This window comes from Aphis gossypii, chromosome 1 (genome assembly GCF_020184175.1).
Source record: "Aphis gossypii isolate Hap1 chromosome 1, ASM2018417v2, whole genome shotgun sequence".
Lineage (NCBI taxonomy): Eukaryota > Metazoa > Arthropoda > Insecta > Hemiptera > Aphididae > Aphis > Aphis gossypii.
This window is the reverse complement of record NC_065530.1, coordinates 29,179,096-29,193,241: the sequence shown is the minus strand read 5'-3', so window position 1 is coordinate 29,193,241 and position 14,146 is coordinate 29,179,096. Positions and strand designations below refer to the sequence as shown.

General features: G+C 26.7%; 2 protein-coding genes across 2 annotated transcripts; one reads left to right on the top strand and one right to left on the bottom strand.

Annotated features, from left to right (window-relative positions):
* The first annotated feature begins 4 nt into the window (after positions 1 to 4).
* LOC114132437 (pickpocket protein 28-like) lies at positions 5 to 5,348 on the top strand. Its single transcript, XM_027997899.2, has 8 exons — positions 5 to 266; positions 368 to 575; positions 673 to 943; positions 1,036 to 1,095; positions 1,469 to 1,583; positions 3,857 to 3,951; positions 4,017 to 4,238; positions 4,317 to 5,348. Exons 1-7 carry the CDS (start codon positions 160 to 162, stop codon positions 4,172 to 4,174), a joined length of 1,014 nt encoding a protein of 337 aa, XP_027853700.2. The 5' UTR covers positions 5 to 159; the 3' UTR covers positions 4,175 to 4,238; positions 4,317 to 5,348.
* Positions 5,349 to 9,030: 3,682 nt separating this feature from the next.
* On the bottom strand, positions 9,031 to 10,261 carry LOC114132422 (uncharacterized). The gene is made up of 2 exons (XM_027997877.2): positions 9,617 to 10,261; positions 9,031 to 9,443 (listed from the first exon to the last, which is right to left on the bottom strand). Exons 1-2 carry the CDS (start codon positions 10,172 to 10,174, stop codon positions 9,051 to 9,053), a joined length of 951 nt encoding a protein of 316 aa, XP_027853678.1. The 5' UTR covers positions 10,175 to 10,261; the 3' UTR covers positions 9,031 to 9,050.
* Positions 10,262 to 14,146: the final 3,885 nt, after the last annotated feature.

Below are 14,146 nucleotides of genomic sequence, written 5' to 3'. Positions count from 1 at the left end.
TTTATTGACTAAGGGACATAACAATGATCAATCCACTACCCAGACATTATAGCGATATGTATTAATTAAGTTTTAATTTAATTTTGGTTTTGGACGTTTTAACAGAATCTGTCATTTCCGTGTAAAGAAGTGGTCAAGTCATTTTTTTGGTTACGGAAAATGGAAATCGATCCTTGCAACATTTTATTCCAAGAAACGTTTACGCCGTATGGTTTGTGCTACTCGTTCAATATGATGCCCATGAGAGATTTATTGAACGGTGTTGAGTAATATAAAAAATATTAACTAATAAATTCGTCTAATTTGGCACACAGGTGTTCTGATTTTAGTCGATAAATCAATATTATGTTACTATGTTTTTGTTCAGCGAATGGTCACAAGAGTTCAATAACTATAGTTGGAAAAAGTATCATAGTAGCTGGAAACCGGATACCGGATATAGTAGCGATGCACTGACTGATCATTTGCCACTGAGAACGTACGGCGATGGTGACTATCACAGTGCTACTATGAAATTAGAACTTCATGCCGAGGATATGAACAAAGAATGTGCACATGGGTTGGAAATATTCTACGTAATACAATAATTTTACAATATCAGTTTTGATATTTATTGATTTAACACCTAATTAAAGTATACAGTACAAGATCACGCGTTTTACTGTTTTATAGATATTGATCCATAGTCCAGCTGAATGGCCTAGCAGGTCACATCCGACATTATTAGCCAGCTCCAATATGATTTCGACTATTTCAATTAAACCGTTTGTGCTTACGACCGCCAAAGATTTAATACCGTGGGATTCCAAAATAAGACATTGTTACTTTCAAAACGAGAGTAAACTAAAATTTTTCAAAGTTTACACTAAGAACAATTGCATCTTAGAGTGTCGCAGCTTTAGTACATTGTCGCAGTGTGGTTGTGTGCCGTTTTTCTATTTAAGTATGGCTGAATTTACAATTGTAATTTGTAAAATGTTAATGTATGTTAAACCGATTTTCATCAATCATCTTTGTTTGCATTGGTATTTTCAGGAATGAAAAACACGCCAGTTTGCGGTCCCGCTAAAATGTCTTGTTGGGTGACTGCTTCACGTAAGTTATTTAATGGTTATGCGTTTAGAAGATGTTTAGGGTATATGCGCTTTCAAACAATTTGTTAGTTGTTTAAGTTTATTTTGTAATTATAGCAAAACGTTAACATATATTAACGAAAAACTAAAACGTTATACTGCAAATTAAGTTTTATTCTATTTAATGTATCTAGTAAATTACTTTATTATTACTATAATATTATATTATACTGTATTATATGTGTTTAGATGTTTTTTAATTATTATATTTTTGTTTTTATCAATTTGTTTTTGAAATTATCCAATAAAATTTCTTAAAAATGAGTGCATAAAATCCACCTCTTAGTCAAAACATTATACTTAAACGTACAGTGAATTTTTTTTTTTTTTTTAAGAGGCTTCGTCAGATTCATGTGATTGTTTACCGGGGTGTACAGAATTTTTTTTCAAAACGTCGTCAATGAATGCGCAGCTCACGGAATCTGTTAAAAAAGATAATAAAAGTAACCCGTAAGAATTTAATGAACATATTATGCATGTATAAAAAGCAAGAAATTTAAATAGCAATGTAAATACTTGTAGTTGTATATTAAAGTAATAATTTGCGATTTAATAAGACCACTTTATGCAAATGACATAGTTAAAATAAAAAAAAATACATTGGTATTTAGCGTTACTGTAAGCCAGAAAAGGTCAGGGGTTGTTGTTCACAATTGTCGAAAATTTTGGACAATGTAAAATTTCTAGATTAGGTTAATAATTAATTAATAATTAATCCATGATATTGTAGTATAGGCGAAAATCTAGGAAAATATTAGGGGGATGAGTTTAAATGATTTCTGGACTTTCCCCCGTAAGACATTTTAGCGTTCGATTTAATCAATATCTGATAGACACCATAATAACATTTTCAAAAAATTTACTATTACAAAGAAGTTACAAACAGAAATTTTTATGTACATATTATATATTATAAATAAAATAAAATATTTATTTAATTATAATTTATAAATACATTTAAAATGTATTATATTTTATAATACTGCAGTTACAAGTATAAAATACTAAATAGTAGCTACTATGATAAATTATGAAAATAGGTTTGGTGAGAAAAAAAGGTGACTTTCAAATTTTAAAAAATGGCTTGTAAATTTTTATGAAAATTGACACATTTTATAGTATATATATCAACATTTTAAAGCGACATGGGTGGGCTTATGAGTTAATCCATTCATTATTATTTTGTTTGTAAATCAAATCAAATAGCTAATTTTTAATTTTTAAAGTGTACTTGAAAATTTTTGCGGTTAACTTGTAAAATATTGGTGAATATTTTGATTCGTTTTGCTTAAGTATTTGGGAAAATTTCACGTATGTTGGATCATCAGTCGCCACCTATGAATTGCAGGTATTAGGCATATACTAAGGAATAAAATATATTATGTTTATTTATATATTAAATAGTTAGCGTTCTCTTCTAGTAAACCAGCGGTTTGTCTTCACATTTTGTACTTATTTATTTTTTAATATTTTAATTTGACTTCATAAATTATTAACTGAACACACAGCTGCTGTAGTGGTTCCGGAGTGGTGCATGGTGGTACGATTTGTTTTCCCTACAAGTAAGTGTTTACTGGAAGCATACTTCACGTACCTGTTGCAGTCAAATTTAATAACCAACTTCAGGTTATATATTGTGTATATTGTAGAATGTTATTTTTGGGAATTATATCATAGGTACTGATGAAAATAAGTACTTGTAAAATAATGCAAATATAGTTCTAAAATGTGGTAACAAAAATTCAGGTTGTAACATGTAATGTCATAACAGAGTAATACGTGTGAATGAAGATAATAATTTTATATTAACTTAATAATTTTAATAATTTAATAATAATAAATACTAATGAATAAAACACATTTATAATTTTCAGAAAATTAAATTTACGTAAAAATAATAAATACTTAAATAAAATAAAATAATGAGTGTAATATCTTGTATTTCGAGTGTCCATGTAATGCTTTTGACAATAAATAATTTCGTTAAGGCACCTCTTTAAAATAAAGTGACGGAAGAAAAAAAAAATGATATAATAGCCGTAACTAGAAAACATGATACGGGTTATATGAAGGTATTGTTAGGCTATACCTACATTAAAATATATGCCAATGATTCTACATTTCTACAAGTGATAAAGATGAAAATAAATAATTTACAAAAGAAAAAGAAAAATGTAAAATTGACTACAAATTTAAGTTTTGATTCTTTTTATCATAAAAGTATCTATGTTTTATGATATATGTTGTATTTTTAACGTTTTATACGAAGTATTATAATATACCCGTGATATAGACCTAACCTACGTTTTCTTGTTTTGATCAGTGATCACTAAATTTATCTGTATATTATTTATTTATTATAATGATTTTATATAAGTATATTTAAATATATATATGTCACGTAGGTATTAATGATTTGATCCTATTATTTTATTAGAATTAAGATAAAATAAAATAATTTAAATTCGAAAAAAAATTGTTCATATTACTTAGGTACCTATATGACTAGTTTATACATATTCATATCCATGTTGAGTTTATTGAAACTATAAAATCTGAGGGAAAAAAGTAAAATTTTTTATTTTTTTATTAAAAACTGTGTGTTATATTTTCAATTGGAACGCGAATAATTGTTTTGACGTTTCCGTGTTATATTAATGATTATATATTATGTAATAATTGTATGTTATAATTAATTGTTTTAAATTATTGTGTTGTTTTAGGGCATCTAGTTCGTTGATATTAAGTGTTTATTATCAAAGTAAAAATTTCATTGGATATAATCGAATATTGACTTTTACGTTAGGTCAATTTATGGGTAAGAACATTTTGTAATACATAATATTAATTTCTTTATTAACACAATTTAGTTTTGATGTTTAGGTAACGTGGGTGGAATAATGGGATTGTGCTTGGGATTTAGCTTTTTAAGTTTGGTTGAAATTATTTATTTTTTAACACTCAGACCATTTGTAAACTTTTGTAACTCAAAAAAGAAATTGAAAAAAGTTGTTCCTACACACATATTGAGGGAAGAGTAAGAAGAGTCGAATTAATCTAATTTAGTTAAATTAAACATCTACAGTAATAATCATATTATGTCAGGTGAATAATGCTAAATTTATACAAATAAATTGTTAATTTTCTCTATTGAAATATTATTTATTTATTTATTTATTATAGATATCGTATCAAAATTGAAGACATGTACGCACATTCTATCTACACAATGAAACACATCAGTTTTTACTTTATATATTTATTATTAGATTCGCTGTATTTATTTATGATACATTTGTATTGCACTAAATTTAAAATTATACATAATAATTTATATTAATAATTTGTTATGATATTGTTAAGTGCGAAATCAATTTGTAGTTAACACTTTAAAGTTTATGTAATTTAATACTAAGAAAACAATTATTTTTTGAACCCAATATATTTAAAATTATTAAAATTAAGTTATAAGTTATATTAAAAATCTTCAATTCATACTTTTAAAGTGATTCCTAAAAGGTGAATCTTTTTTTCTCTTGTTCATTAGTCTACATGTACTTTTTACTTTTGTCTTTGTACAGTTAAAATATGTTAATAACAATAAACACTTATTTTAATTTTTGACAACAATATATAAACATTATTGTAAATATCACAATCAATTTTTGCACATTTGGTATTGTTGATAAAATTATAACTTATAACTTTAACCGATTAGATAGATAGACAGTATGATATAAAACAAGTTATTAAATAGCCGTGGACTCTATACAAGTAGGATAGTTAAAATAGACAATTATAATGAAGCTACTGAGGTATGCATGTATTGTTATTTAACACGATGAATGGAGTGAATAAATACATTTTGAAAAGATTATTATTAAATCATGTAGGCCATCGAGGTTTAATGTTGCGCATGACTACGATCCATCACATAGGTGGAACTACGTAGATTATTGTCTCAAAACAGTTTGAAAACCATTTCTAAAAATAAATTTAAAAGCATTAAATTGTATTTAAATATTTAAAGCAATGATACGGATTTAATAAGTAGGTAATAACAATAGCATTGAATTAAATAAAAAATAAAAATATCGAAAATGTTGAAAATAGCTTCAGTATTGTTGATTATAATTTTAGCGTATTTTTCCTTGTGTTTATAATCGCGTAGGCAAGTCAATAATTGAATAATTTATTTAATTCTTATTAATAATGGCTTTTATATTCCTCAAGTGGACAAATGCTTTAAGTTATATTAATTCACGTTACAAATAAAGTTACTGTAATTATATATGTATATATATAAAATATATATAATATATAATACTGTATATTAATTTATATGTTGTTTAATAATATAATAAAGTATATTAATAATACATCAATAATTTACTATTTTATTATACACAATATTACAATAATAATATTATATAGATCTATTCACCATTAGGTTATTCATCACTTGACAATAATCAGGTATACTACGGTAGATGGTAAAACTCTATATACCTATCATAGCGGTTGAAGAAGTAATAAAGACAAATTGTAAGTAAAAAATAAAATTGAGTTTTATAGTTAGTAATTAATGTACCAGGTATACGATTTAAAGTGTATAGGTATATTTTATTACGGTACATGGGAAATTCATGCGTATAACTGTGAACTTTATTTGTGAATCTTTATTTATAAATATTTTTTTTTTTTTTTTTTGGTGGGCGAGCTCGAGTCTTACTTATAATTTTTTTTTCGTATACTAACCACCTTTTTTTCAAGGTGTGAAAAATATCTTAGAATAAATACTTAGTACCCCTCTCGCATGCAAAAGTTATGACGTGTTTATATTACACGCCACTGTTTCCATTTTTGCCCACCGAGTGAACGGCCACGAGAATTATTTATCCTTAAATGTGTACGCTGCCTACAATATTATGCTTATATAGATAACACTACGGTGTTTGGGCCTGGGCCATGACCTAGCTGAAATTAATGTCTGCGCATGTCTACATAATATTGTACATTGTGCAGTACGTGGTGGCGAACGGCTGGCTCGGAGGGGGTGGGGGTTGTACCTTAAATCGGTGTGTGTGTGTGTGTACGTTTTGTTCGGCCTGACGTTATTTGACCGTAGAATGGTTCAATGGCCATCTCCTATTCGAGATTGTATTCATTAATCATGTTTGTGCGGTCGGCCGACGTTATGCGTGCGTGTAACTAACCCATATTTACAGTGAAATGAGCTCCTATTCCGCGAGTCACCGGAAACTGATGATGAGAAATTTGCCGAAAACATCACTTTTTTCTTTTTATTTTCTTCGCAATTTTCCGTGGTATTCCCTAAAGATAAGATACGACTATATCACTGTATAGTACGCACTTTCGAATATAATCTATCATTACTGTTTAGTTATATTGTAGACGCATCCTACGTAGTTATAATAATATTATAATGAACACATAGTAACAATCAGTACTTTATATTCAATAGACACATGTCAGGATTTATTGTCGTGCAAAACGTTTTCGCTATAGGGAACTTAGCACGAGTTGGTATGTAATGCGAATAGGTATAAACAACTTAATTTTTAGATATAAAAGGATAATGTAAAGAACCGTGAACAGACAGTCTTATAACAACTGTGAGACTCGGAACTTATATCATTGTTAAATCCACGTGTGTTCGTTTTAGTTTAAACTTATTAACTAACAGTCTTGTTATTTTATTACAATGAATAAATAAGTTACCTTCACTTCCTACAAAAACTCGTCTTAAGCCTACCCGGCTTACAATAATAGTTACAATGTGAAGTGCTGTTGTACCATCATGCATAATATTTAAACATAAGCATTATTGAAATTAAAAGTGTTAACTAGGTTCAGTAAATATATGTGTAATGTGTAGTATTAAAGCTTAGCCAGTAAATTTTTGTAGATGTAGCAAAATTGAAACTAGGATAAACTATAATATATAAGTGATAGGAATAGACAAATTGGGGTCCTTGCAGTGATCTCTTGATACGGTCACTGTGACGAGTGTGACTACTGTTGAACAGTAAATAATTAATAAAGTATTACCTTTGTATAATTATTGTGTGTGTTTTAAATAGTGTACGTCTAAAGCGATCGAATGAATACCTAAGGATAACAATTTATACATTAACAATTATTGTACATCTCGCAAGAGCTTTGATAAAAATCGATGAATTATAAAATAATTTAAAATGTTTAATATATATTATGATTATAATAGAGTGGTCGAAAATAAAACCAAAAACAATATTTGGCACGAGTCTCAAGACTTAATTAAAATATACATTAGGTAGACGTTAAGTCTCTTGCACAGTCGAACTAAATTAAATCTTAAAAGTTTTAGGTATTAAAATTATAAAAATCTTAGCAAAGTACCTAAAGTGTAAATAATAAACTAAAATTAATCAAGTAATTTAAAATTGCTATGCTATTTTAACATAAAAGTCATACCTCACAATGGTTATAGTCCAGTAGTCCACTAGTCCATGAATATTGATCAATCGTTTGTATGTCGGGTATGTTAGTGAAAATAACTTTTCAAATGAGTTTTATTACAATGCCACTTGTCTATTCATCAATGGATACAGTTTATTAGTTTTTAAAATTATTTTTGTAACTATACTAAATTATACAGTACAATACTTAAGGAATTAAATAATATAAAAGTCAAAGATTGCAACACCACTGTGTTACTCATATAGCTAGAAGTCACATTTTGGTTCATAATCTTAAAAATAAAAATAGTTCATAATATCATAATAATATTCAATGGCAAAATACTTAAACATTTATTGTGGTAATGATTAATGATTATTGTTTCATCACGTAAAAGAATGTAAAAATAATAAATTATTTAACTATTTATTATATTTATATATTATATACACACATATTATATCGAATTGTCAAAATCCAAGTTATATCAAAGAGCAATACTGAACACCATTTTTTTATCTTGCGTAAACAATAACATTATGCAAAGTATTCGGTGAACAACCCGACATTTTATGGTATAAACTTAAATAATTTGAATTATAATGACAAAGGGTATATACTTGGTGAAAGTTTAGGTCAAATTCTCTGTATTTATGGTTTACTAAAATAGCACAACACGTAGCGTGAACTAAAGCACTCGAATGAACTAAAATATTATTGCACATAATTTTATACACATACATACACAGTACACACCACTTATATATATATATTTATAATAATAATATATTTATGAGGTGTATACGATATGATATATATATATATAATTGGTATCCATATAATAATATATTGACTTATATCCATCATTTTATTGTTTGTACAACGTTCGTTACAACGTATTAACATTTATCATAGTATATTATATTTGTCAGATTATATAAATAATAGGTACGTTTAGATCTATAGTCATCATATATTATAGGATCACACATAACGTAGATACCTAGTAATTGTTAATTCATTCATTGACTTTAGTAAATTTTTTTTTTCATTTATTTAAAATGTGAGAAAAGTTAGAGATAGTTTTAGTTAAAATCAAAAAATATAATTGTTAAAATACGTACAATAATTTGTAATTGTTTTTGTCGCACAATACTATTACATGTAAATATAAAATACAATGGACCTACAGCTGTTATCGTACACATAAAAATCTTAAACTCTATACAATCATACAGCGATAATTAAATTTGTGTTTTTCTAAGTTCTAATACAAATGTTAATTCTAAATGTACGCAAAAGAAAACAGAGATCAAGTGTCTTGACGTTATTTTCAACTCTGTACTATAATAATTAATTATTAAAAATATTCATCGTTTAAGTGTATAACATTTAGATAAATGCACAGAAACATACATAAACTTATGTAAATACATAGCTACATAGATATATTTTTTAAAGTTGTCCATGATTTATAAGCTTTTGGTAGAGATTACTCCATTTGAAATGTTTATCATTTGGACATTGATTCTTTGACATATTTGTTTCGTCATGTTTTAAAAACGTACTACACAATTTACTTGCAATGTCGTACGTGATATTGTCATCGGTTTCACTACAGTCTTCGTGAACGACATTAGGTGATTTTAAATCTTTATGAATTGTCTCGGTATCGTTTTCTAATATTTCAGGTTTCTTCTTCATTTCAAAAATTCTGTTGACATAGTTAAAGATTTCTTTTGACCTGTGTCTCACCCACGGAGAACAATATTCTATGTTTTCTGACCAATGAAATCGATGTTGCGAATTATACTTTGAATGCATTTCTGAAGATGGTTTAGATTCTTCCTATATTAAATGCAGTACATTTGGTTAATGGTTATATTATATTAATAAAAAATTATATAGGTAATAACTTTAAAAATGTTAAAATATTTATCTCGTAATTTGAATATACTTAGCTTAAAAATTGGATGATGTTGTATTGCCTAAATTAATAAATATAATGAAATAATAATTACTTGAGATTCTAAATTATCCAAAAACGAATCTGATGTTGTTGAATTATCTGGGAAAAATGATTCAAAATTGGCATTTCTACTGTTTGTGGATGAACTGTTCGAATCAAAATAAGAATGTCCATAATTTTGTGCTACGGTTGGATTTCTTAGTTTATTAAAAAATGGATTATTGTTGAAAAAGTCATCAGAGTTTGTGTATAGCGATGAAGAATATGAACTTGATGTTTTTTGATTTGATTGAACTATTTTTGAATCAGAGCTTTCATTAATGGATGGACTATCGAATGTTGTATATGTAGATGTTGATCGTCGAAATGGCTGAGATTCTTCGTTAGAAATTTTTAGTTTTGAAGAACACCATATCGATTGTTTGTTCAATTGCACATCAACAATACTTTTGCTGTTTTTCAATAATTTGTTTGGTATTTTTTTAATTAAACCCTTGCAGTTCCATTGTGGTGAGTATATAACATTCACAAAAGAGGTTGAATTGTCTGAATCGTTTAGTAAATCGCCTTCATCGTCGAGTTCTTCGTTAACAGAATTTACCGTTATCATTTTTCAAAATTGGAGTGATCTGTTGTTACTGTTTTTATAATATTATGTTGAATACTAATTATTTGTAATTTATCTACATTCTACTTGGCAACGATATACAGCAAGTTTTTTTTAATAGTTTTGATAATACGTATTATGTATATTATGTTATTTTGAATTTTTAATACGAACAATGATCAGAAAAGTTTTTTTTTATTAATTTAATAACTATTTAAAACTATTATGTACTGTATTATATTGTTCTTGAGATTATTCTGAGTTCTATATTAATATTACATTACCTAAAAGAGTTTATTATAACTTTAAACTCGAATAACAACTAGTAAAAGTTCAAAACCATCTAGAATTATTGTTTGGCTACAGCACGTAGAATCTTAAATGTAATAAAAGAACATATGCTATTATTTGAACCTGCGTATTAAAACTATCAGATAAGATTACATACCTACGTATTTTAATTAAAATGTAAGACAAAGTTTTTATTAGAGCATACCCACAGTTTAAGTTTTTTTAGTTATAAAGTACGTCAAATAAAATAATTGTTATGGTTTTATTTTAATATATTGTTCACTAATATGTAGGAGTTTGAAAATTATTATCGTGTCATAGGGCCGATTTATAGTGCGTAGTGATTCATAATTATTTATGTGCATGTAGACATGTAGATAATAGCAATATTTCTTTATAAAATAATGTGAGCAGTATTAAAAAATAATATCCATTTTACATTTTGATTGGAGAGATGGATGTACTGATTTTACTACAATGTATGGTTTTTTTTTGTAGTTAATGCTTTAAATTTTAATATAGTTCCTCAAAAGTGGTTTATTCTCAAACTAAAAAAATTAAAAAGTATATAAGAATATTTTTTTTTATAAACATCAAGTTTAGTTTGAATTACTCATTTAAATGATGAATAACGGTGTTAATTATTTTATTAAAATTTATAAATATTATCTGTTGGGGTTCTTAAAACTTTAACGTATGTTATGAATTTTATTTTATGCCAGGAAATTTCTAGAAAACGTAGATGCATTTTAAGATATTACCTATTTAAGGTGGAAATCTATTAAAATTTAAGAGAAGCTAACATTTATGACATCAATATTAGTCTATAAATAAATAATACTCTACAGTATACTGCAGCTATAATTTTAATTATATATTTTTTTTTTTTTTTTGAGGGGAGGAGATAATGAAATTTGGGTTTGTGGTTTAGCCCCTTCAAGCAATCCCCCTATTTTCACATATGGTTTATATCATGAATTCATGAACGTATTTATACTGTTTTTTAGTAAAGTAGTATTGATTTAACAGTTAATGTGATAATATGATGGTTTAAATATACACCTATTATAATAATAATAAAATAGATACAATGTTTTCGACAAAAATCAAACCAACCTACTAATACTAATAGTAAAAAATAAATAATCTAACATATAAATAATCTATTTAGTGATATACCTAGGCTGACAGGTTGTTCCACCCAGAATCGCTTTTGGTATACAATGATATACATTATTGAATTCAAATTTAACACATCCATCACAACATTTACTGTACACCTACTGTACAGCGGTGTGGTACCATGTGCCCATATATTGTTGTTGTAATTCATTAAAATTGATTGAAATCTCAAATTAAAAAATACTTTGTATTACTTTTATAAATAGCATGATTTAATTACGAATGATGATGTACATGAATATACACTATAAATATTTATATAAGATATTACTTATAGGTATCTAAATGTAAATAAAACACTTTTATTCTTGTTTATTATTTGATTACTTATCTTTGATGGTAATTCTGTAAAAAACGCGGAAATTCAAGTTTGAAAATAAATTGCTATCTCACGAAAACAATTGGTTGAACTTATATAATTATATCCAAGTGAACGTATACTAAAAAATTATAATATGATAAAAAAGTATCATTATTGGAAAAAACTTGTTTATACAATTTATTTATTTTTTTTGAATTTACATTGATAATGACTCAAAAAATATTTGCAATGTAGTTGAAAAGTTGAAAAGTTTTAAATTATACTAGGTATGATAGAAAAAAAAATTGGAAAACAAATTCATCATTTTATATTGTATACTAAATAAAAAATAACAGTTTTATCTTTATTTCTATACCATAACTTTTAATTTTAATAATGATTTTTAAAAATGGATTTTAGCAAATTTCATGAAATGAACTGCAAAATCAACGAGAATATCCGTATAGTAGCAAATTGATATTGAAAGGTTATCTTTACGTGTATAAATATTTAGGTACTTAAATTGCTACCTATCCTGGGATGGTAGACGGTTTTATCGAAGGTAAATTTTAAAAATAAATATATTGTTAGGAAAAGTGGAGTAATCCCGTATGAGAGGCAAAACCGTATGAAAAGGTTTTCTCAACATTGAGTAAATATACAAAAAAAAAATGCATGTTTTTTTTATTCATAACCATATTGATATGGAAAAAAGGTCAACGACGACAGAATTTTTTTCAGATCGGCTGAGGGAAATCATCGCGGTTATCTGTCATATAGTGATTAAAGCCGGGTTTATACAGTCGTGTGGCTTTTATTATATTTTGATTGGCCATTGTAACCATGGTTTAATACTATATTTCACCAATCATTAAATATCATAATTGACCGAGTTAAATTTTTGGACTTGGCATGTCGAACGACGTTACTGTCTTAAATTATTTGGCCGGCGGTTGATTTGATAGTTTACATTCAGTGACTGCGGCTCACGTATTATTATTTATAATATACAGTATACTCGTGAATTGATAACCGTGATATTGTCCGTCATCGGTTAGTCATATTATGAATTATGGTTATTTTCGTTATTTTTTCCTGCGTCCGTCGTATCGTTTGATTTTCGATCTAACTGTCTGCTTTACGTCTTCGTTGTTGTTTCCGCTAGTTCACGTAGTAGTGGACAGTGTAGTTAAGCAAACTAATCTTTCTATAACCGCGTATCAAATAAAAATTCTGATTAATTTGACTAATTTGATGACCATTTTTTCTGAATAAACTAAAAAAAAACACCTACAAATGATCTTTTTTTCAACAGTTTTATGTGCCTTGGTCTGATACACGTATTATATAGGTTCGCAATCGCCATCTCTAGTTTATACACCATAATGTATTTAACGATATGATCGAACGATTACTTGTAGAACCATTTTTTGAATGGTTACCGTGGTTGTAGATTACATGCATAATGTATAATTGCAAGCTGAGTTTCCCACTAATATTTTGTGTTGTTACTTGTTTCCCATATTATAGATATTAGCTAGGACACTAGGTAGACGTGGTTATTAATAAGTAGGTAACTTATAAGCAGGTTTAATATATTTGAGAGTCTAATTTTCAATTGGACACAAAGTAAGCGACGCTATATATTTCGTATGAATTATTTCCAAAATAATTATTTTAACTGTGACGATGGTATTACTATACACATTTTTTTATTAATTTTATTTGTTTATTTATTATACACAATATTATGAATGTAGTATGCACTATACATATAGTGTTCATATTCCAAAATATCCTATTACTTTTGTTTCCTAAGAAATGTATTATACATTATATGGTACCTGAGGTATAATATCTCAACTCGAATATGATATCTTGTATAAAATAAATTGAAGTAAACAAATCTTTAAAATATATTTCACATATAGCACACTATTATAGCGTAGGTACTATATAGTTTTAGCCTTTAGTCATCTTGTTTAGTTTTAAATATGCCATATAAAACAAGCTTCGTATCTAGTTTATAGCAAGACTTTTATGGTCGTGTTATATTATTATATTATATGGTTTGAAATTGGCTCTAAAAATCTGAAAAAACTAGTTTTATATGAATATATATTTGAAATTAAAAATGTTATCTAGATTTAAGTGTTCCAAATATTCCAAATGTTTTAATTGTATCTCAAAAATGTTTCATT